Below are 25,153 nucleotides of genomic sequence, written 5' to 3' on the forward strand. Positions count from 1 at the left end.
AGATGAAACATACTTTCTAGGGGGGGTGAGGGGAATGAAAGGAATAATCAGAAAAACTAAGAGGCGTACCTGGCACAATATACCCCAATGTTGCTAAGGTTTTAGTGTACAAATCACCCTGATCTTCACCAAGCAGTTTTGAAACGCCAAAGTCGCTGAGGTGGTCAACCATATCCTCATCCAGCAAGACATTACTCGACTTCAGATCACAGTGAATGACAGGCGACGAACACCCATGATGGAGATATTTCAATGCACATGCCACATCTATCATTATGCTTAGTCACTGCCTGATGTCGAGGAAGTAGTTGTGTGAATACAGATACTTATGAAGGCTTCCATTAGGCATATACTCTAGAACTAAAGCCTTGAAATCAAGATTGGAACAACTAGTAATGACTTTTATGAGATTTCTATGGAGAAGGATACGCAGAACTTCACATTTTGTATCAAAGCTCTTGAATGCCGCATCTAGTTGAAGATTGAACACTTTCACAGCAATGGAAATTTCACTTCTGATTTGTGCTTTGATGAACTTGGGCATGGTGGGACACTAAATCTTGAAGAACCACACAATGCTTCATTGTAGATGAAAAACTTACTCGAGAAGTTCTCAAAAGGACCCCTAGAGGGTATTTCACCATACAATTTATTGATAGAAACATTGAAATACTTCAGGTTTTGAAGTTTTTTCAAAGACATAGGAATGATTCTAGATATGTTATTATGAGAAAGGTCTAGGAATTCCAAACCTACCATGTTGTTCACTGAGTCAGGTATAGATCCTTGCAACTTGTTGTGTCTCAAAGAAAGGTGCACCAGAGTTCGCAATCCTCCAATTTCTCTTGGAATGCCATTTGAGAATTGAATCATCGACAGATCTATCAATGTCGCAACCTTTAGATTTCCAATTTCTGGAGGCAAAGAACCTACCATGTTGTTTGACAATAAGTCAAGAACTACAAAATCTTTAAGGTTCCCTATGCTTGATGGTATATTGGAACTATAACACCCCGCATTTTGGACGAGAATGAAAATCGTCATTTCCTTCATGTAAAGGTTCCAAAATCCATAAATCCAATGCAATTTTAGTGTATTAACAAATTATGTAGTGTGGAAACCTATTTGAGCATGAATTGAGATCATAGAGATCCCCGAGCTCAAGGACAAGTTGAAAGTTTTCCTATCATTCAAATTTTAGTGAGCGTTGAATCTTAGGTCAACTTCAATTGATAATTACTCTTTGTATTTATTGAATTTGAGTTCCTACTATATATAAAATAAAAGGTATTTGAATTATCTTTCCAACAATACTAATTTCGTAAAAATCTGACACCTGAGGAAGAAGTTATGGCTTTGTAAAGTGGAGTGTGTTGTGCAGCATAAGGTGTGCGATGTATACCCTAACTTATGCCATAAGGTGTACGACGCACAATCTAATATGTGCAATAAAGAGTACGCCTCACAACCTATATTATGCGATAAGGTGTGCGCCGCATATATTATTACTCAAGTGACTTAAACACTCCGTTTTTGGGGCAAAATGATCCTTTTCCCACACTTATTTAGCCATAAACACGAAATTCAGTCCCCAAATACCCAAAATATGTTGTTGCAAAATATATTCTCTATTTTCTACCTCTAACCTATGGATGAAAACTAGGTTATTTATAGCCACAAGATGCCTCTTTAGAAAGAAGGCAATGGTTCACTCCAAAGGTTGCACCTTTTCTATAAATTCATGTCTGTTCATCAAAGATTACATCCTTTCCTGAATAATCATATCTTTCCATGAATCAGTGTGTCTTTTGCTGAATGGTTATATCTATTTATTCAACCAGTGCATCAGTTCAGTTAAGTAACAGAAAACTGTGCACCAGTTTTGAAGCAATGCAACATTTCTGAAGCAGTGCAACTGTTTTGCGTCATTATTCATGCGTCACTGTTCACGTAAACTAGTAGCATTGCATCACTGTTACTGCATGTAAATAGAGGATTAAAACTCAAAAATATTTCCTACATTTTTCATCTTTGTTCAGATTTTGTCAAATAAATTTTTTCCAAAAAGAAAGATCTCATCGATCGATCATTTGACAAATCTGAATCTGAGTTGAGCGAGCGACGATGATGACAGCGCGAGGCATCTCTATTTCCTTGCCTCACTTGCCATGCGGAGTAAGTGTTTAACAATATAAACACTAAAAAGTTCTCTTCTTCCACCAATGTGGGAGAAAGAGTAAGCTTTCCAAATTAGGAGTACACTTTCCAATTTGGGTGTCTCCTTTTCCTCCACCATTTCTTCTCCATTTCTCATTCACACTTCTATGAACCCAACAATCCCCCACATGAATTGGGAATGGCTATTTTTTTTGTAAAACTTTTACGAAAAATTATGTGATCATCAAGCAAAGACTGATTGCATCTGGATAAGTGGGTTTCCCTTTGAACTTTCGGTAGTAAACATGCATTGGATGTACTCGGTCAATCGGTAAATTTGATATCCTTGAATCGTCGAGCTTTAATGTACACCTAGATAATACATGTCACACAACCAGCCTTTTACCATTTATCGTTCTTACGGTTTTGTTCTTTTCATCCATGAACATGTTCAGGTTTTCATGAGAGCTTAGAGAATAAGCGTTTACTAACATTCTCTTTGAAGCGGCTTCCACTTCGCCCACACATAGGTGATTTCTAAATGTTCAATCCTATATATTAAACTATTTGGTCAAATCTGCCCAATTTAGATAATCATTAAAAGACTTTTCACCTTAAGTCTTATCCTTCTTTACTATACATTGTCTACATCATGAGAATGGGTTGGGTAATTGACAATGTTAAACCTGTTAGACACAACTTTGTTTGATTTCCTTGAACTAGCTCTTGGGATCTCCAGTCTGCTAGGTAGAGTTACCGCCATGCTGACTCGTCATAGGCCTTAAACCCATTCTCTTGGATGTCCTTTCTACTCCTTCTTGAGATAGGCCTTTTGTAAGTGGATCTGACACATTATCCTTTGACTTTACATAGTCTACAGTGATAATTCCACTAGAGAGAAGTTCTCTTATGGTATTATGTCTTCGTCTAATATGACGAGATTTACCCTTATACATAATGCTCCCTGCCCTACCTATTTTCGCTTGGCTATCACAGTGTATACATACCGGTGCCATTGGCTTCGGCCAATACAGAATATCTTCCAAGAAATTTTGGAGCCAATCTTCTTCTTCACGGGCTTTATCTAAAGTGATAAATTCAGATTCCATTGTAGAGCGAGCAATACAGGTTTGTTTGGATGATTTTTAAGAAACTGCTCTTCCACCAATAGTAAATACATATCCACTAGTGGATTTTACTTCATTCGATCCGGTGATCGAATTTGCATCACTATATCCTTCAAGTACCGCAAGATATTTATTATAATGCAGAGCGTAATTTTGAGTGTATTTAAGATACCCCAAAACTCTTTTTATTGCCATCCAGTGAGTTTTGTTGGGATTACTCGTGTACCAACTTAATTTACTGATAGCGCATGCTATGTCTGGTAGTGTGTAGTTCATTATATACATTAAACATCCCAATACTCTTACATACTCCAATTGTGAGTCACTTTCACCTTCATTCTTTCGAAGTGCAAAGCTCGCATCCAATGAAGTCTTGGCAATACCGAATTCTATATACTTGAACTTGTCAAGTACCTTTTCGATATAATGAGACTATGACAATGCCAACGCTTGTGGAGTTCGATGGATTCTTATTCCTAAGATCACATCTACAACTCCAAGGTCCTTCATATCAAACTTACTCTCGAGTATTCATTTTGTTGTGTTTATGTCAAAAATGTCTCTACTGATGATCAATATATCACCCACATATAAACATACAATTACTTGGTGATTTGGAGTGTCTTTAATATAAACATATTTATCACATTCATTTATTTTGAATCCATTTGCGAACATGGTTTGGTCAAACTTCACATGCCATTGTTTTGGTGCTTGCTTTAGTCCATATAGTGACTTGATAAGTTTACACACCTTATTTTCTTTTCATGGAACCACAAAACCCTCAGGTTGTTCTATGTAAATTTCTTTCTCTAAATCTCCATTTAGGAATGCGGTTTTCACATCTATTTGATGGATTTGAAGATCATATACCGCCGCCAAGGAAATTAACATTCGAATCAAGGTTATCCTTTTTACTGGTGAGTATGTATCAAAGTAATCAAGGCCTTCTTTTTGTTTGAATCCTTTTACTACAAGTCTTGCCTTATATCTGTCAATAGTACCATCATCCTTCATTTTCCTTTTAAAGATCCGTTTAGAACCTAAAGGTTTAATTCTGGGAGGAAGGTCAACTAATTTTCATGTATGGTTGTTTAAGATTGAATCAATCTCACTATTGACTACCTCTTTCCAAAAGGATGACTCTGATGACGACGTCGCTTCTTTAAATGTTTGAGGCTCATTTTCTAAGAGAAATGTTACAAAATTCGATCCAAACGAAGTTGACATTCTTTGACGTGTACTACGTCTTGGATTTTCTTCATTATGTACATTCTCACTTGGTTCATCTCAAGGTTGTTTAGATCTTTCGCTACACTATTTGTGTCTAATTTTATACAGGTAAATGTTTTCAAAGAATTCAGCATTGTCTGATTCAATTACCGTATTTTCATTAATATCCGGATGTTCAGATTTATGAATCAAAAATCAACATTCTATACTACTTTTAGCATATCCTATGAACACGCAGTCCACCATTTTAGGTCCTATCTTAACCCTTTTAGGTATAGAAACTTGAACCTTCGCTAGATTCCCCCACACTTTGAAATATTTCAAGTTAGGTTTCCTTCCTTTCCATTTTTCATAAGGAATTGATTGTGTCTTACTATGGGGAACTCTGTTGAGTATACAATTAGCTGTAAGGATAGCCTCCCCCCATAAGTTTTGTGGTAAACCAGAACTTATAAGTAAGGCATTCATCATTTCCTTCAAAGTTTGGTTTTTTATTTCCCCAATTCCATTAGATTGAGGTGAATACGGGTCCGTAGTTTGATGGATTATTCCATTCTCTACACATATTTGCACAAAGGGAGATTCATATTCCCTGCCCCTATCACTTCTTATCATTTTGATCTTTTTTGTCTAATTGATTTTCGACGTCAGTTTTATATTGCCTAAACGCATCCATTGCTTCATCCTTACTATTTAGAAAGTAAACATAACAATATCTAGTGCAATCATCAATAAAAGTTATGAAATACTTTTTCCCACCACGAGATGGTGTTGACTTCATATCACAAATGTTAGTGTGTATTAAGTCTAAGGGATTGGAATTCCTTTCAACGGACTTATAAGGATGCTTTGCATACTTCGATTCCATACACGTTTGACACTTTGATTTATTGCACTCAAAGTTTGGCAAAACTTCTAAGTTAATTATTTTTCATAACATTTTGTAATTAACATGGTCTAACTGTTCATTCCATAAATCATAAGACTCAATAAAATAAGACGAATTCGAACTTTTGTTCATTTCAACAGTCATTACATTCATCTTATAAAGTCCCTCCTTGAGATATCCTTTTCCTACATACATTTCTCCTTTGCTAACTACAATTTTTCCAGAAACGGTTACACATTTGAATCCATTCTTATCTAGGAGTGAAACAGAAATTAAGTTTCTACATAACTTCAGAACATATAGCACATTGTTCAGTGTCAAGCCTTGCCGGAAGTCATCTTTAGGCAAATTTGTCCTATTCCCTCCACCTTAGCAATATCGGAGTTGTCCATGTAAAGCATTTCTTCTGCTTGAGCCAGAGCAAATGACGAGAACAACTCTTTTTTTGTGCAAACATGGCATGTAGCACCTGAATCCATTCACCATTCACGTGGATTCCCCACCAAGTTGCATTTTGTGAATATAGCACACAAATGATCATATTCTTGGTTGGACTCAATCATATTTGCTTGGTCCTTTTTCTTGACTTTCTTCGAGGCTCAACAATCTGTGGACTTATGGCTAATTTTGCCACAATTGAAGCATTTTCCCCTGAACTTTTTCTTGGGTTGATTGCTTCCATGTTCAACTTTCTTTATTTTCTTCGAGTTATTTTGGCTATCTTCTACAATATGTGCTCCATTCATTGTAGAATTTTCCTTTGACCTTCTTTCAGCAGCTTTATTGTCCTCTTCAATACGAAGTCGGATAATAAGATCTTCAACAGTCATCTCCGTGCGTTTATGTTTTAAGTAGTTTTTGAAGTCTTTCCACAAAGGTGGTAGCTTCTCAACTATCGTTGCTACTTGGAAAGCATCATTCACAATTAAACCTTCTACTAGTAGATCATGTATGATGACTTACAACTCCTGTACTTGAGAGACAACAGATTTGCTATCAATCATTTTGAATTCCAGGAACCGTGCAACAAGGAATTTCTTAATTCCCATATCCTCCATTTTATATTTTTGTTCAAGGGCCCCTAAACAGTTCCTTTGATGTCTTGGTTCCACTACAGACATTATAGAGGTCTTCTAGGAGACCACTCAGAATATAGTTCCTGCAAAGAAAATCTGAATGTTTCCAAGCTTCTACAATAACGAAGTGGTCCTTGTCCGAGGTTCCCTCGGGCACCTCAGGAGCATCTTCGCTAGTGAACCGTTGTAGACATAAAGTGGTGAGGTAAAAGAACATATTTTGTTGCCATCACTTGAAGTCAATTCTCAAAAATTTTTTGTGCTTCTCCGTCGGTGCCATTGTTGGCGGAGCATTTGTGCGACTTGATGTGGCAATATTATTTTCCCCCATAGACGTTGTCGTATCCATCATTTGACTTTTAGTTTTAGATTAAAAACTTCTTCTTCTTCTTTCTAGTTAATGGTGAAGTTTTTATTACTTCGAATCGTCAACCGAGTGAATCTTAATTTGTGATGAAGATTTTATGTCTTCTAATCACTAGTTAAATTCAAGCGAAGTAGAAAGCCCAAGATTTAATCTCCAAAAACAAGTAATATAGATTCTGTAAGGTTTATTCCTTAAGATTTTTATTTTCTACAATACGGGTACGTAGAATCTGTATAATAGAACAACAACTTCAACTCCAGTTCAAGTATGAACAAGAACACAATGAAGTATTAAATACCCTTAACACAAGATCAAAAAGACCTTTCCAAGAGGTGTATTTATTTTTCAGAAAATAAAGATGAAACAGAAATAGCTAAGGCCAAGTCGTCCAAATTTACGAACTTTCCTTAAGGAATAATTCCCCTCACTATACCCGAGATTATGGAATCTCCCTCCTAGATAAAATGGCTTTCAATCCGACTATAGCGGTACCTCAAATAGGCAGATTCTTTGAACACACTCACGGTATGAATGATCACACATAGAGTATTTTTAAGACAAGAAGAATGTTTTTTAATTTGAAAATTTCTGTATTTTCTATCTCTAACCTGTGGATGAAAACTAGGTTATTTATAGCCATAAGATGCCTCTTTAGAAAGAAGGTAATGGTTCAATCCAAAAGTTGCACCTTTGCTATAAATTCATGTCTGTTCATCAAAGATTGCATCCTTTCCTGAATAGTCATATCTTTCCATAAATCAGTGTGTCTTTTGCTGAATGGTTACATCTATTTATTCAACCAATGCATCAGTTCAGTTAAGTAACAGAAAACAGTGCACCAGTTCTGAAGTAATGCAATATTTTTGAAGTAGTGCAACTACTCTGTGTCACTGTTCATGCATCACTATTCGCATAAAACAGTAGCATCGCATCACTGTTACTGCATGTAAATGGAGGATTAAAACTCAAAAATATTTCCTGCATTTTTCATCATTGTTTAGATTTTATCAAATTAAATTTTTCCGAAAAGAAAGATCTCATCAAACGATCATTTGATAAATCCGAATCTGAATCTGAAGCCGAGCTGAGCGAGCCAGCGACGACGATGGTGCGAGGCATCTCTATTTCCTTTCCTCACTTGCCATGTGGAGTAAGTGTTTCACAATATAAACACTAAAAAGTTCTCTTCTTCCACCAATGTGGGAGAAAGAGTAAGCTTTCCAAATTAGGAGTACACTTTCCAATTTGGGTGTCTCCTTTTCCTTAATCATTTCTTCTCCATTTCTCATTCACACTTCTTTGAACACAACAAAATACACCTTCAGTCATCAAAATTGCTCAAGAACTCTCCTTAGGGTTTCAAAATAAAAATCCAAGCAACTCAAGATTCAATCGTTGGTTTTTGAAACTAATTACATATTTGGAATCCCCAGAACGTAGGCTTCAAGAAGCACCTATCATCTTCACATATAGAGGTATGTGGGATTATCTCAAAAATCTCATGGGCTTAAAAATTCATGTTTTCAAAATGGGGGTTTTGAAATTACGAATATGATTATGTTTTAAACATTTTATGTTATTGATTTGGTCTTTAGGCCTATTCCCGAAGTGATTTGATATATGATATACGTATATGCATGTATTCCAAAAATATGTTAACTTGAGAGAAAGAATTATATGAAAATCCTTCTCTTGATATGATTTTGTATTAAATCCTCATATGATGTGAATTGTTTGAAATCATCTTGACAAGCATGACATGAAATGTTTTGAAAATGGTTATGATTTTTGACTTGAAATGAGAGGGTTGTTATGTTGAAGTATGATGAATAAAATGGTTGCATGAAAGGATGATGTGATATTGATGGCTTGCAAGACGAGTATGACGATACCCTACAGAATAAGATATGTGATTGAATTAAATAGAGTTTGATGCATTAATTTTAAATGAGATAGGTGAATGCCCGAAGAAGGCGTTGAGTGTAAGGGCTCATCGCTGGAAACCGTGTTTGCCGACATGGGGATTTGGTACCAGGCTAAGTGATCATGCATACTTGACTTTATGTCATTCCCAAATTGGGACTATGGTTAGGAGCCCAGGCTAAGTGATCTTGGGCACTACTATACTTTATTGGGTCGAGACACACTGTTGTGTGATCTTGTGTGTCTTCTCCTCACTTATACTCTAATCTCGGTGGCAACTGATATTTGACAGTTCGACGGCCAGGTCCCCGATTTGAGTCATGACAAACTTGGTATCAAAGCACGGTTCATGGTCCCAGGGTGTCTACGAAATTGTGTCGGGTAGAGTCTTATTTATCGGTGTGTAGTGCGCCACACTTATAAGCAGGAGGCTACTAGGCGTTTAGGAATGTATCTCTTTCTTCATATTCTAGTTCGTGCAATAGAGTCAGAATGTTCCTATTCCATACTCTAATTCCTGCTATGGTGTCTCCCATATGAAAGTAAAAAAAAACATCCCAAATTCTTTCCTTACTCTAATGTCCTCCCAAATTCTTTCCTTACTCTAATGTCCTCAGATATGTCTCATTATTGAGGTGATTCAAGTGCAGAAGTTTAGAATCTAAATGGTATGGTCCTTTCTGATTGAACCGTATAAGACTTAAAATTTGTGCAAGGACTTGAGAAGAGTCCGTTAGTGCTTCAATGTGTATTGATTCCAATGTAACATTAATCCTGATGGAATCGTGCTTTTCAGCTTAAGGTATTAATTGCATTTAGTCCCCTTCAAATTTATGTTACAAATGTCTTGCTTAAGGGGGGATGATGTGTAGTAGAATGTTGGAACTTTATTTCCACTCGAATAGTAGTATGCATTAAAGTGTTATTGTCATGACCTATTGGTAGTGAAATTAGACCAAGAAGTTGGTGATGTGAAGTCAAAAAGTTAGAAGCTAGAGCGAGGGTGACTTTTGTGTAAATGAATATTTTAGTTGAATAACCAATGTTCGAGAATGATTTACCCCCTTATGATGATAGACTAATGTGCTAACTAGTAGTATGTGTGGATGGTATGGTAGTCCGTGAAGGAAGTGTTTGACTCTGATTTTATTTATACAGAGTAAAATATGTATTCTTAGTTCATTGGATATTGCATATTAAATTTCTATCTCATGTAATCTTGTCAACAAGGTGTTGTTGAAAAAAATAAAGTCTAGTGAAGCCTTTTGGGGCCCTTTCGATTCACTAGCATAGTTGACTTGTCATTCATCTCATTTTCTTGTTCAAAATACAAAATCAAAGTCTAGTGAAGCCATGTGAGGCCTATTTCGATTCACTAGCAACTTGTTGTTCTTGTGTTTTTTTAATATATATATATAGCTTAATCTGTTTGCATGAGATTGAGTTGGTAAAGAGGTGATTCGTCCTTGTGTGTTAGTTTAGTAGAAGGTAAAGAATGAGTTGTTAGTCAGGGTGATTTATTGGTTGCTTGAAGTGTGAAAATGGCTATATTAGCCAGTAAGTTATAATTATAGACTCATGGTTGTTGTGAAAATTGAAGACAGTATAAATGTATGATTGAGTGAGTAAGTATGAGGTGAGAAATCCATATAAGTAGAAAAGATTGTATGGGGTTATAATATAAGATTAAGGTTGATCATGTCTATTATGTAACTTTACCCCTTGACCTTCTTTTCGTTGGTAGTTGTAAACTAGTACAACTTGTGAGAAGGTATGTAGTGGATTTTGAGGTGTTTTAATAGAATGTATCAATTTTATGGACTAGCATAGTATGTTGCACTCTTCATTGGTGGTAGATGATTGATGCTAGACAATTGGCTTGAATTTAATGTAGAATGTGGATGTAAGAATGGTGGCACGAGATTGATGATGCATATTTTGTGAGATTAAATTAGCAGGCTTGATGTGTTAAAATAGTACGTGCTAATGAGTTATGATAAGGAAGACCGTAAGGTCAAGATCAATTATTTGTTGTTTGGAAGTTCTAGTGTACTAGTGTTTCTTGATGTCTATTTCATGGTATCCAAGTGAGAATCATGCATAAGGTTGGGTTGTAAAATCATGTTTAGCACTAGACATTAAGTTTTGAACAATTGATGTCCATGAAGGTGGATGTGATGATTTCTTGGTATCATCACATCCACCTTCATGGACATCAATTGTTAAGTTGTACTTCTTGCTATCACTTTGATTACGTACCGGAAAACCTATTTTGTTCAAGATATAAAAATTGCATCTTGGTTAAGTTGCCAATCTCTAGTGGTAAGAATCCATTAAGATTGTTCCTCGCCAGTGACAAAACTTGCAGCACCGAGATATTGAATATGGAGATTGGGACTGAGCCGGTTATCTGGTTTAACTCCATCCACAACTCCATCAAATTAACAAGATTTCCAATTTCTTGTGCAATTATCCCTGCAGTTAATGTGTAATTAATTTTTTTTTCTTTTTTGGAGTAAATAGATAAAAGAGAAAATACCCAATTACCCCCTTGAAATATACCCAAAAAGGCTATGACACACCTCAACTTAAAGGGGGTCCTATTACCCCCTAAACTAATTAAAAGTGTAATTTTGACACCCTTAGTGCCTACATGACACATACGTGGCACACACGTATGCCTACATGGATACTTCAGTGTGTTGTGCCACGTATGTGCCACGTAGGCACTAAGGGTGTCAAAATTACACTTTTAATTAGTTCAAGGGTAATAGGACCCCTTTAAGTTGAGGTGTGTCATAGCCATTTTGGGTATAGTTCAGGGGTAATTGGGTATTATCTCTAGATAAAATATTACTAGCATTCATAAGAGAAAACATACCTGTGAAATGGTTATATCTGAGATACAATTGCTGCAAGTTACTCAATCTTCCAATTTCACTATGTATTGGTCCATCAAACTCATTTTCCGATAAACCTAATAGTTGAAGTTGTGAACAATTTGACAAGCTCGTGGGAATATGACCATGAAGCTTGTTTGTTGATAGCTAAAGACCTTTGAGATTCGGAAAACCATTGCATAAGCCATTGGGAAGACTTCCTGATAAGCAATTGCCAGTAAATGAAATGACTTCGATTCTAGAAATATTGAAAACTGTTAGTGGTATAGAACCCGTAAGTTGATTAGCTTGTATGGATAGCACTTTCATGTTGTGAAGATTACCTATCTCTTCTGGAATGTTTCCTTGAAGTGAATTATAAGATATCTCCAAAGTCTCCAACCTTGAGGAATTCGAGAGTGACGTAGGAATAAAACCTATGAGCTTGTTACCTCCCAAGTTTAATACTCTAAGGTAAACAAGACTTCCAATCACTTATAGGTACATATATATTTAAATGGTGTCTCTCTATCTATACATGTGCACTGCACATGTGTCTCATGTTAATGTTTATAGATCCATTAGAACTATTAAAATTCTATTAATATATGCATGTAATGAGTAATAAAATGAAACAATTACCAATAAATCTTTAAAAGTGTGACAAGAAACACCAAATGAGATAAGCTAACTAGTTCATTTCACTTTTATTTTTTCTTTCTTGATGTGTTGACAGGTGAAATACCCAAAGAGATAAGCAATCTCGTTGAGTTGGATGAACTTGATCTTTCGGTTAATAGTTTTAGTGGTTCACTTGATATGGAGATTTTCAACATATCAGGGCTGAGAATAATTGATCTTTCATTCAACAATCTATCAGGAAGCCTCCCACCAAACATAGATTCTATCTTACCCAACATTGAAAGACTTTTTCTGGGAGGCTTAACAAATCTTGTTGGGACTATTCCTCATTCCATCTCCAATTGTTCCAAACTTACTATTCTAGGTCTTTCAGGCAATAAACTCAGTGGTTTGATTCCCAATTCCCTTGGATATTTGACTCATTTACAGTACCTAGACTTGGAGAGAAACAATTTAACAAGTGATTCATCATTAAGCTTCCTGACTTCCTTAACCAATTGCAGAAATTTAACATTTCTTGATGTATACATGAACCCTCTAAACGGCATTCTTCCAGTCTCTGTAGGGAACCTTTCCACATCTCTTAGAAAATTTTTTGCCGACAGTTGCACGATCAAAGGGCGAATTCCAAATGATTTTGGGAACTTAAGCAGCTTATTATTCCTTGATATTTCTGAAAATAACTTGGTTGGATCAATTCCCACATCAATTGGCAACTTGGAAAACCTTCAGCTCTTTGACTTGAGTAACAACAAATTTACAGGATATATAGGAGATTTTCTTTGTAAATTGCAGAGTTTGGGTGCTATTTACTTCAGTCAAAATCAACTTTCAGGATCTCTGAATTGTTTGGGGAATGTTACTTCCCTTAGAGAGATACATTTTGATTCCAATACATTGATTTCCAATATACCATCAAGCTTATGGAATCTTAAGGATCTATTGGTTCTTGACTTATCGTCAAACAACATGGCTGGTTCATTACCTCCAGAAATTGGAAATCTAAAGGCTGCAACACTGATAGATATGTCAATGAATCAATTCTCAAATGGAATTCCTAGAGAAATTGGCGGATTGCAAAATTTGGCACACCTTTCTTTGAGACACAACAAGTTGCAAGGATCTATACCGGACTCAGTGAGCAACATGGTAGGTTTGGAATTCCTAGACCTTTCTCATAATAACATATTTGGAACCATTCCCAAGTCTTTGGAGAAACTTCAAAACCTGAAATATTTCAATGTTTCTATCAACAAATTGTATGGTGAAATACCCTCAGGGGGTCCTTTCAAGAACCTCTCGAGTCAATTTTTCACTGACAATGAAGCATTGTGTGGTTCTTCAAGATTTAGTGTCCCATCATGCCCAACTTCATCTAAACACAAACCAAATAGGAAAAAATTGCTAGTTCTATATCTTTTTCTAGGACTTGCAATTTTATTTGTCCCTATCATATTTGTGTTTGTATGGATAAGGTATAGAAGAGGTAAAAGAGCTCCTCAACAAGCTGATGATTCATTGTATACAAAGAAACGAGAAAGAATTCATTACTATGAACTGCTCCAAGCAACAGATGATCTTAGTGAGATTAATCTGATTGGTTCTGGAAGTTTTGGCTCTGTTTACAAAGGTATTCTCAAAAGTGGAACTGTCGTTGCAGTAAAAGTGTTCAATCTGCAACTGGATGCGGCATTCAAGAGTTTTGATACGGAATGTGAAGTTTTGCGTAGCCTTCGCCATAGGAATCTCATAAAAGTCATTACTAGTTGTTCCAACCTTGATTTCAAGGCTTTAGTTCTAGAGTATATGTCTAATGGGAGTCTTGAGAAGTATTTGTATTCGCACAACTACTTCTTAGACATCAGGCAGAGGCTAAGCATAATGATAGATGTGGCATGTGCTTTGGAATATCTTCACCATGGGTGCTCGTCGCCTGTGATCCACTGTGATCTGAAACCTAGTAACGTCTTGCTGGATGAGAATATGGTTGCCCACCTCAGCGACTTTGGCATTTCAAAACTGCTTGGTGAAGATCAGGGTGATTTGTACACTAAAACCTTAGCAACATTCGGGTATATTGCACCGGGTACGTTTCTTTGTTTTGCTGATTATTTCTTTTTTTTTTCCACCTAGAAAGTACATTGCATCTTTAAATGAATTGTTTAACTGTAGAGTATGGACTGGAAAGATTAGTGTCAACAAAGAGTGATGTCTATAGTTATGGAGTCATGTTGCTGGAAACGTTTACTAGGAGAAAGCCTAATGAGTTTGAAGGAGATCTTAGCTTGACTCAATGGGTGAGTTATTCACTTCCGGATGCTGTAATGGACGTCATAGATGCCAATTTGGTAACACCAATGGGTAAATGCTTACAGAAGGAGCTAGATGTTGTGGCTTCAATCATGCAAGTAGCATTAGATTGTTGTGCTGAATCTCCTGTTAGCCCATATGTTATTGGGCCTTTAGTTTATGGACCTTTAGGTTATTGGCTATGTATATATAGCCTACTTTTGTTTAGTTAGTTTAAGGCTTTTCAGATTATATTGTAAACCTTAGCCTTTCTTCCTTTCAATAAAGTTCTATTAACATGGTATCAAAGCTAGTTCGATCCATGTCCTTTGATTTGTTGGTTGAAGATTTTGTAGCAGGCACCTACTGCGCGGATCGAACTGGAATTGATTTTTTTTTGAGGTGCTGCTGTATTTGTTTGCTGTTTTCGTTGGGTTTTTGGTTGGATTGATTTGTTGCTGTCTTCGTTTGCTGTCTGGTATTGTTCGTCTTTCGTTCTTTTGCTTGCTGCCATTGTTGTTCGTTCGGAATTGTTCAACCTAGGGTTTTGCATCTTTTTGTTTTTTGAATTGTTTGTGTGTTGCTGTGTTTACAATGACTGGAAAGGATGATTCTCTCCAGTCCATTAGTACTCAATTAGATGGTAAGAACTATGCCTATTGGAGTTATGTCATGAAGAATTTTCTTTGTGGGAAGAATATGTGGGGTTATATCACTGGAGTAAAACCAAGACCTATCGATGATAAAACTGAAAATTTTGATTTGTTGGTGGACTTATGGGAAACTAATAACTCCAAGATTATCACTTGGATTAACAATTCTGTAACTCAGTCAATTGGTATGCAATTGGCTAAGTATGACACAGCAAAGGAGGTCTGGGATCATTTGGAAAGACTGTACACTCAGTCTAATTTTGCTAAGCAGTACCAGTTGGAGTATGATATCCGTGCTCTTCAACAGCATGATCTCAGTATTCAAGATTTTTATGCTGCCATGTCGGATTTGTGGGATCAATTGGCACTTACTGAATCTGCAGAGTTAAAAGGTTTTGGGCCGTACATTGCTAGACGGGAAGAGCAACGCTTGGTTCAGTTTTTGATGGCACTCCGTTCTGACTTTGAGGGCCTACGTGGAACAATCCTTCATCGATCTCCCCTCCCTACTGTTGATTCTGTGGTTCATGAACTGATTGCAGAGGAGACTCGTATCAAGTCTCAAGTGGATAAAGGGTCTAAAGTAACTACTACTCCTGTCGTGTTTGCTGCTTCAACTGATCAGTCTAGGCCACCCCGTACTCAGACTCGACAATCTCCTAAAGTTGCATTTGATGAGTGTGCATTCTGCAAACAGAAAAATCATTGGAAGGCTCAGTGTCCGTTGTTACTTAACAAGGTCAAACAGCCTCAATCTGGGCAGCAACAGAAATATGGGCAGCAAAAGTCTCCGTCACGCTCCTCTGGTGCTCCTCCGTGGTCATCTCGTCCTCCACAGTTCGCTGCTGCTGCACCATCTGTAGATGTTGAGTCTGTTAGCACTATGCCACCTTCTGCGTTGGATCCCCAGGTTTTCGAACAGTTCAGACAGTTCTTCGTTTCTAATCCTACGGCCATGTCAGCATCTATGTCTCATTCGGGTTCAGTTTCTTCTAGTACCTCAGGTATTCCTTCCTCCTTGTGGATATTGGATTCTAGTGCGTCTCATCACATGTCCCCTCATTTGTCATCGTTTGGTTCTTTGTCACCCATTTCACCAATCTCTGTTATGTCCGCGAGTGCTGTACCTATGTCAGTCGAGGGTGTTGGTTCTGTTACTACCCCTCACATTGTCCTCTCTGATGTTTATTACATTCCCAAACTTGCTTTAAATCTTGTTTCGGTCAGTCAGTTGTGTAAGGCTGGTAATTGGGTGTTTTTTTCTGATTCTGTTTGTGTTATACAGGACCAACATACTCAGAGGGTGATTGGGACCGGCCGTAGGTTGGGGGAACTCTATGTCTTGGAGAATCTCAAAGTGTCTGTAGTTGCTGCCTCTAGCATAGATTTATCTTCTTTTCGTTTGAGTCCTTTGTCTTCTCAGTTTTATCTTTGGCATTCCAGATTAGGACATGTGTCAGTTTCACGTTTACGTTTTTTGGTCTCTAGTGGTGCTTTGGGTCATGTGAACACTAGTGATATTTCAGATTGTAGTGGTTGTAAACTGGCAAAATTTTCTGCCTTACCGTTTAATAAAAGTGTGTCTTATTCTGTTGCTCCTTTTGACATTATTCATTCTGATGTATGGGGACCAGCGCCAGTATCCACTAAGGGTGGATCGACCTATTATGTTTCGTTTATAGATGACTATACTCGTTATACCTGGGTGTATCTTATGAAACGCAGATCTGATTTCTTTGGCATTTACAACAACTTTAGAGCCCTTGTTAAAACACAACATTCAGCTGTGATAAAGTGTTTCAGGTGTGACTTAGGGGGTGAATATACCTCTAATGACTTCACTCAGTTACTTGCCTCTGATGGTACCATACACCAGTTATCTTGTACCGACACTCCTGAGCAGAACGGTCTGGCAGAAAGAAAACATCGTCATATTGTTGAGACAGCACGCTCTTTACTTTTGTCTGCAGAGGTTCCTAGTATTTTTTGGGGAGAAGCAGTTCTAACTGCTGTATATGTGATTAATCGTATTCCTACTGCATTGACTTCAGGGATGTCTCCGTTTGAGAAACTATATGGTCACCCGCCGAATTATTCTGCATTACGAGTTTTTGGATGTACTTGCTTTGTTCTTCGTCCTCATGTTGAACGAAATAAGTTAGGGTCAAAATCAGCTATATGTGTGTTTTTGGGGTATGGTATTGGACAAAAAGGCTATCGTTGCTATGATCCTGTAAGTCAGAAATTATATGTTTCACGACATGTCACTTTTTTGGAACATATTCCTTTTTATTCCATTCCAGCTAAAACCCATGATGTGACAAAGTCAGATATTCGGCTTATTGATCCCTTTGGGATTGACATAGAGGTTCCAGTTCCGGATTCATCCATGCCATCTGGTGTGCCACCTGATAGTGCTTCAGCCTCGCCTGTGCCTGAGTCTGCTCCTTCGACTGTTGAGACTGGAGACCCACCACCTCTGAGGAGGTCTACTCGACCTTGTAAGTCCACCAAACTGCCAGATTTTTACTATTCTACATATTCAGCCTCATTTGCTTCCTTTATTGCAAACATACATCATTTGTCTGAACCTGAGTCGTATAGAGAGGCTGTGTCTGATCCTCTTTGGCAAAATGCTATGGCCGAGGAACTTGCTGCTCTTCATCATACACATACATGGGATTTGGTTACTCTCCCACCTGGTAAGCATGCGATTGGTTGTCGATGGGTGTATAAGATAAAAACAAAATCTGATGGGTCTGTTGAGCGTTACAAGGCAAGACTTGTGGCAAAAGGGTATTCACAACAATATGGTATGGATTATGAGGAGACTTTTTCCCCCGTAGCAAAGATGACGACTGTTCGCACTATGATTGCTGTTGCATCCGTTCGACAGTGGAAGATATTTCAGATGGATGTCAAGAATGCTTTTCTGAATGGTGATCTCCACGCGGAAGTTTATATGACTCCTCCCCCAGGTATTGACCACCAGCCAGGTGAAGTTTGTCGGCTTCGAAAAGCTTTATATGGTCTCAAACAAGCCCCTCGTGCTTGGTTTGAGAAATTCTCCACTGTTATTACTTCCCTTGGATTTGTCCCGAGTAACCATGATTCAGCATTGTTTGTTAGATGTACAAGTGCAGGGCGAATTCTATTGTCCTTATATGTAGATGATATGATTATTACTGGTGATGATCATAGTGGTATTGAGTTATTGAAGTATGATTTGGCTCATCGATTTGCAATGAAGGACTTGGGCTTGCTGCGTTATTTTCTGGGTATTGAGGTGGCTCAGTCTAAGAAAGGGTATCTTCTTTCTCAGACTAAGTATATATCTGACTTGTTTACACGGGCGCGTCTTTCTGACAACAGGACTGTAGATACTCCCCTTGAAACCAATGCACGTTACTGTCCTAGTGATGGTGTTCCATTATCAGATCCGAGTCTTTATCGGACTATTGTGGGTAGTTTGGTTTATCTTACGGTTACTCGTCCAGATATAGCACATGCAGTTCATGTTGTTAGCCAGTTTGTTACTGCTCCTACTTCTGTGCACTGGGGAGCTGTACTTCGTATTCTAAGGTATCTTCGTGGCACTCAGTTTCAGAATCTCTTGTTTCCCTCGACGTCATCTCTCGAGTTGTGAGCCTATAGTGATGCTGATTGGGATGGAGATCGCAATGATCGTAAATCCACCACTGGTTTTTGTGTGTTTCTTGGAGACTCTTTAATCTCGTGGAAGAGCAAGAAACAAGATGTTGTCTCTAGATCTTCCACAGAAGCTGAGTATCGTGCTATGGCTGTGACTACATGTGAGATTATTTGGTTACGTTGGCTTCTTGCAGATATGGGGGTTCACATTTCTATGCCTACTCCCCTGCATTGTGATAACAAAAGTACGGTACAAATTGCAAAGAATTCTGTCTTCCATGAGCGTACGAAGCACATTGAGATTGATTGTCACTTCACCCGTCATCATTTACAGCTCGGGACCATATCGCTTCCTTTTGTTCCATCGTCTTTGCAGATTGCTGACCTTTTTACGAAGGCTCAGTCGGCGTCTCGATTTCGTTTTTTGTGTGACAAACTCTCAATGCTTATTGCTGTTGCATTGTGAGTTTGAGGGGGGATGTTAGCCCATATGTTATTGGGCCTTTAGTTTATGGACCTTTAGGTTATTGGCTATGTATATATAGCCTACTTTTGTTTAGTTAGTTTAAGGCTTTTCAGATTATATTGTAAACCTTAGCCTTTCTTCCTTTCAATAAAGTTCTATTAACAGATAGTTGGAAAAAACCTTGTTTTATTTTTCTTTTCTATTTGTTTTGTGTGTGATTCTATTCTAGTTAACCCACGATCTTTCCGCAACAGCCATTTACCAATTATGTTGTGAAATATGGACCATTTATCGCTAGTGTAGGGAGGACTAATAATGCATCATAAAAGTATTACTTATTACTTGGGCGCAAATGAAAAACGAAACTATTTTCTCCTCTGGGCCACTTTCTCCAGTTTCAAGTGGATTTTTCAAGCAAATGAAAAAATTATTCAGATTGAGATTTTCAAGAGGATTAATTTTTTTTTAGTTGTTCAATTTATATTTACAAGTTCCACCATTTACCAACATTAATATAAAGAGGAAATCGAGTGGTAAAACAAAACAAAAAAAAGAAATATTTACATGAATCCACTAATTTAGCAAACATTTGCAGCAAACAAGCGATTTCAAACAACGAGAGGCTCCAAGAAGATGCTTAGCATGCAGGAAGTTGAACCTTGATCTTTTGTAGCATCCCTACAACATCTTTCATGTTTTTCCTTCCTGCCGGAGATTCAGCACAACAATCTAATGCCACTTTCATGATTGATGCCACTACATCTAGCTCTTTCTGGAAGTGATTACCCGTTGATGTTACCAAGTTGGAATCTAACATCCATTACTGCCTCTGGAAGTGAATAACTCAGCCATTGCTTCAAGCTAAGATCTCCCTCAAACTCATTAGGCTTTCTCCTGGTAAACGTTTCCAGCAACATGATCCCGTAGCTATAGACATCACACTTTGTTGATACCAAACCATCCCGTCCATACTAGTCAAACAATTAATTTAAAGATGCAATATACTTTCTAGGTAGGGAAAGAAAAGGTCAGATCAGCAAAACTAAAAGGCGTACCCAGTGCAATATAACCCAGTGTTGCTAACATTTTTGTGTGTAAATCACTCTCATCTTCACCAAGAAGTTTTGAGATGCCAAAGTCGGTTAGGTGGGCAACCATATCCTCATCCAGAAAGACGTTACTAGGCTTCACATCACAGTGAATCACTAGCAATGCGCACCCATGATGGAGATATTCCAACGCACATGCCACATCTATCATAATGCTTAGTCTCTGCCTGATGTCAAGGAAATAGTTGTGTGAATACAAATACTTATCAAGACTTCCATTTGGCATATACTCAAGCACTAAAGCCTTAAAACCAAGGTTGGAACAACTAGTAATGACCTTTACAAGATTTCTATGGCGAAGGCTACGCAAAACTTCACATTACATATCAAAACTCTTGAATGCCACATCCAGTTGCAGATTGAACACTTTGACTGCAATTGTAATTCCACTTCTGAGAACGCCTTTGTATACAGAGCCAAAAATTCCCGAACCAATCAAATTACTCTCGCTAAGTGCATCAGTTGTTTGGAGCAGTTCATAGTATGAAATTCTTTCTCTTGTTATGGCAGACAATGAATCAGCTTCTTGAGGAGCTCTTTTACCTTTTCTATACCTTATCCAGAAAAAAATAAAGGTGCTAGGAACAACCACTAGTGCAATTCCCAGCAAAAGAAAAAGAACTAGCAAATTTTTCCTATTTGATCTATGCTTTGATGAAGTGGGCCATGGCGGGACACTAAATCTTGAAGAACCACATAATGATTCATTGTACATGAAAAACTGACTCGAAAGGTTCTTGAAAGGACCTCCCGAGGGTATTTCACCATAAAATTTGTTGATAGAAATATTGAAATACTTCAAGTTTTGAAGCTTCTCCAAAGACTTAGGAGTGATTCCAGACATATTATTATGAGAAAGGTCTATGAATTCAAAACCTGTCATATTGCTCATTGAGTCAGGTATAGGTCCTTGCAACTTGTTATGTCTCAAAGAAAGGTACGCCAAATTTTGCAAGCCTCCAATTTCTCTGGGAATTTCATTTGAGAATTGATTCATAGACAGAGCCATCTGTGTCGCTGCCTTTAGATTTCCAATTTCTGGAGGTAAAGAACCTATCATGTTGTTTGACAATAAGTCAAGAACCACTAGATCATGAAGGTTCTCTAAACTTGTGATACAAGTACGACCACAAGGATGGACATGAATGAGTGCGTAATGAATCCATCCAAGAAAGTGCACAAGTGAAGTGTAAAAGAAGGCCAAAACACACCAAAATCAGCCCACTTCTTTCACTTGATGGGCACCTCATCCTTGAGGGGTATTATGGATATTTCACACTATTTTTGTAATATCTATAAATAGAACCTTTTAAGGTTTCATTCATTATACTTTGATGATAATTAATGTTGTATAACATTGAAAGACAAGTCCTCTATCCTTGAGGCACAAATCTGAAATTGTAACTAGGGAAATCAACTTGAATGTGAAATCACTCATGTTGGATTCAAGCTTGGAAACGTTGGTCCTTGAGAGATCGAGATTCCTCTTGTGCCTACGTAGGAGATAGGTTAGTGTTGTGTGTAGTATTAAAGGTCCAAGGGTGTAACAATTCTTGGGTTGTTAATATTATTCCCTCATTTGGTCTATCTATCAATCTTTATCTTATTGCACTTTGTAGATTCATAGTGGACTGTTTTGTGTCCTTCTTGAATCCAAAATTTGTTCTCATTGTGTTCATCTTGTTATCATTGTGTTGCTTCTATTTTTGGTATTAAATGCACCGTTGTTATCTCGTATTGTTGTTATTGTAGTGAATCCGAGAGTGGTCTCCATCTTAGTCCTCAAATCCATAAGATTAGTGGACTGTTTTGGAGTTGTTTCGTGTTCCCATTGTTTTTACTGTATCATTTGGTATCAAAGCATGGATTGATCTTGTTCCTACAGGATCAAATCTTGGGCTAGCTCACTTAAAAAATCAAAAAAAAAATTGAAATCTGAAAATTCCAGAAAAAGAACAATCTGTCCATTTTGTGTTCTTGGCGAAAAATTGTTTCTTGTTGTGTCTTGGCCGAGATTTTTTCTTTTATTGAGTGTTTATAGTGTTATTTTTGTTCTCAACTAACACTTTGAGGCTAAATCTAAGTTTGATCTTGTATTTGTTAAAGTTGTAGTCGTGAACTTGGACTTGGCCGATTTGTTGTTGAACATTGTTGTGGTGGACTGTTTTGGCCTTATGGCCTTCATCTTGTTGTTATTATAAGCTTGGCCACATGATATTGTTGTTAATTGGTGGCCTAATAACCATTTTGTTGAAGTTGTAGTTGTCTTGGCCAAGTGGTGAAGATACTGTATTGTGAAAATTGGAAGTTGGCCGTGTGAAATTGTTGGTGTTCTTGGAGATTGTTGTTGGTTGTTCTTGGTGATTGTTGATTTTGTGTTGAAGTTCTTCACAACCTTCATATCTTGTTAAAATAAAGTGAACCTTAGATCTACAAAGGTGAAGGGAAAAAGGTGAAGCTTTGTTACTCTTAAAAGACTTACCATCACTCATCAACTAGTCAATCACATCTCAACCACTTTCCAACAACTTTCCATGATTCAAGGACCCATGTTTTAAGGAAAAGTACTACAAAAGTCTAAGTCTTGAAAACTTGAATTTGAAAAGGTTCCAAGACTTGTTTGAATTTCCCTCCTTAAAAGAAATTCCACCAATTCCTAAATTATAAATTGACCAGGACTTGAAATTGGACAACAAAAATTGTTAGAAACCGCAACCAAATACGTGGCTGCCACGTCATGAAGTTACTGTTCATGCATCAAATTTTGGCTCAAATTTTAGATTTCATAGTTTCCTTTTGTTTTTCCTTTGTTTCAATTTCGTTGGTTCCAATACTAATTGGCAAACTAGTACTCATCTACTAGATTGTGAGTTAGTCTTTGTGTTCGTTCATTCGTGTTAAGCGTTTGTTGTGTGATTTTCTCTTTTGTGAATTCATTGTGTCTTATTGATTCAAGTCCATAAATAAATTTTCTTTTCAGTCAACCCAAACGAAAATCTATTCCAGGCAAAGATAGACTCATCCCTCAATCACTCACGAAGTACAAGCCGACTTTCAACACTTGTGAAATCAAGTGTGAGGTAAAAATCGAGAGTGAGAGTGTGGTGAGAAATTTTTTAGCTAACAAGTTTGTTTGTTTTGTTGTTTGTTGTTGTATTTTATTTTAGATACCATGGCTGCCACCAATCTTGATGACACATTTGACCCCATCACCGACTATATTGATGAAATGAAATTGCATGTGGAAAGGCTACGCCAATTGCTACCTAAACTTATCCCACAAAATCCAACTTCCCTTGTCCAAAAACCTTGTGATGAGAGCTTCCGAAGGAAGAGGTGGGCTATCCCGACCCATACCAAGGTAAAGAGGAGATTGAAACATCTTTGGTACGTGATAGTGAACTTATAGAGAGTGAAACACTTGCTAGTTCCAAATCTATCCGTGAGATAGATCATGCTCTCTTTAGGTTTAATGTTTTGTTTGAAGATGATATAAACACTCCTAATGAACCTAGTGGTAACAATCATGGTATATCTTGCCTTGAAGGCTATAGCCGATATTCTATCCCACTATGGTGTGACAACATTCCTCCAAAAGATGGAAATCTCTTCTTGGGAGATGAGTGTACTCTTATGGGCAAGGAATGTGTAGTCTCAAAAATGAGTACTCTTGGTATTAATATTGGTGTGCATGATGATCAATTAACTCTTAAATGTAGTTTACTACTTGAGCATGTGAATAGGGTGCTTAAAAATTCTCAAGTTAGTGACGATGTCTATAGAATTGATCTTGATAATGCACATGACTCTTTGAACATCTTGTGTGGTAAAAGCATTGCAATTAGCTTTGTTCATAGAGACCATGTGTATTAAAATATCCTTGTGTGTGAATGTGGGAGTGACATTCTAGGGGAAGGAAGGGCTAGCCTCAGCTTAGACCCTTGGCTAATTTTTCCATTTGATCCCGGCACCCTCTTGAAATATGAAAATCTCTACACTCCCCACTTAATACTTGGTCAAGATGACAAGAAATTTTTGGTTGTGGGTGCTAATGAAGGAAGACAAAGTTCTTCCTTATCTCGTTTTGTGGATGATGACCTCTTCCTTTGTGTCTTTTGTACTAAGCTTTTTATGTTCAACACAAAATACTCGTGGATATACTCCAAGTTTGTCCCCCCCTCGGCATGGAATGTGATGTGTGTATTTTGCTGACCCTAACCCCTCATGTCTTGAGGATGTTTGCTTAATTTCCTCTCTCGATTTTGTGAGGTACGGATTTGTCAAGACCCAAGATGGGGCCCTAGCCATGAAGAGCATCCCAAACCATGAAGAGCTGGAAACACCCTGCTCTATCTAATAATCATGCATAACATTCATAAAGCAAATGAGAATGCAGAAATAGAAATTTAATACGGAAAACTGGTCAATCTGAATATGATCATAATACTAAACTAAAATCCAAAAATGTGTCTAAATAATAATGTCTGACTCAGTCTGCGAAATCTCTACTATGAACTAAACAAATTGTCTGAAAGCTGGGTCAAGGCCCCCAGTAGACCAAAACATAACTAAAGATAATTATCTGAAAAAACCAGGCCTTCTAGATCATAGAAGTCTAACCACTGTACAATCTGATCTGCGATTCGAAATATCTACTATTTATCTGGACCCCTAGACTGTGCCTCAGAACCT

General features: G+C 37.4%; 3 protein-coding genes across 3 annotated transcripts in view; 1 reads left to right on the top strand and 2 right to left on the bottom strand.

The window, feature by feature from the left end:
* Positions 1 to 492: 492 nt before the first annotated feature.
* LOC124895499 (probable LRR receptor-like serine/threonine-protein kinase At4g36180) lies at positions 493 to 1,044 on the bottom strand. The gene has a single exon (XM_047405943.1). The coding sequence runs from the start codon at positions 1,042 to 1,044 to the stop codon at positions 493 to 495; it is 552 nt and encodes a 183-aa protein (XP_047261899.1).
* An 11,117-nt stretch (positions 1,045 to 12,161) lies between these two features.
* LOC124895500 (probable LRR receptor-like serine/threonine-protein kinase At3g47570) lies at positions 12,162 to 20,025 on the top strand. Its single transcript, XM_047405944.1, has 3 exons — positions 12,162 to 14,379; positions 14,466 to 14,731; positions 19,948 to 20,025. Exons 1-3 carry the CDS (start codon positions 12,471 to 12,473, stop codon positions 20,023 to 20,025), a joined length of 2,253 nt encoding a protein of 750 aa, XP_047261900.1. The 5' UTR covers positions 12,162 to 12,470.
* Positions 20,026 to 20,134: 109 nt separating this feature from the next.
* Positions 20,135 to 25,153, bottom strand: part of LOC107869304 (probable LRR receptor-like serine/threonine-protein kinase At3g47570) — a 6,997-nt gene continuing 1,978 nt past the window's right edge. The window contains exons 2-4 of the mRNA XM_047405945.1: positions 20,785 to 21,514; positions 20,437 to 20,628; positions 20,135 to 20,246 (exon numbers count right to left, since the gene is read on the bottom strand). Coding sequence (XP_047261901.1) covers positions 20,135 to 20,246; positions 20,437 to 20,628; positions 20,785 to 21,514 — 1,034 coding nt within the window. The remainder of the gene's footprint in view (positions 20,247 to 20,436; positions 20,629 to 20,784; positions 21,515 to 25,153) is intronic.

Source organism: Capsicum annuum, unplaced genomic scaffold (assembly GCF_002878395.1).
Source record: "Capsicum annuum cultivar UCD-10X-F1 unplaced genomic scaffold, UCD10Xv1.1 ctg82646, whole genome shotgun sequence".
Lineage (NCBI taxonomy): Eukaryota > Viridiplantae > Streptophyta > Magnoliopsida > Solanales > Solanaceae > Capsicum > Capsicum annuum.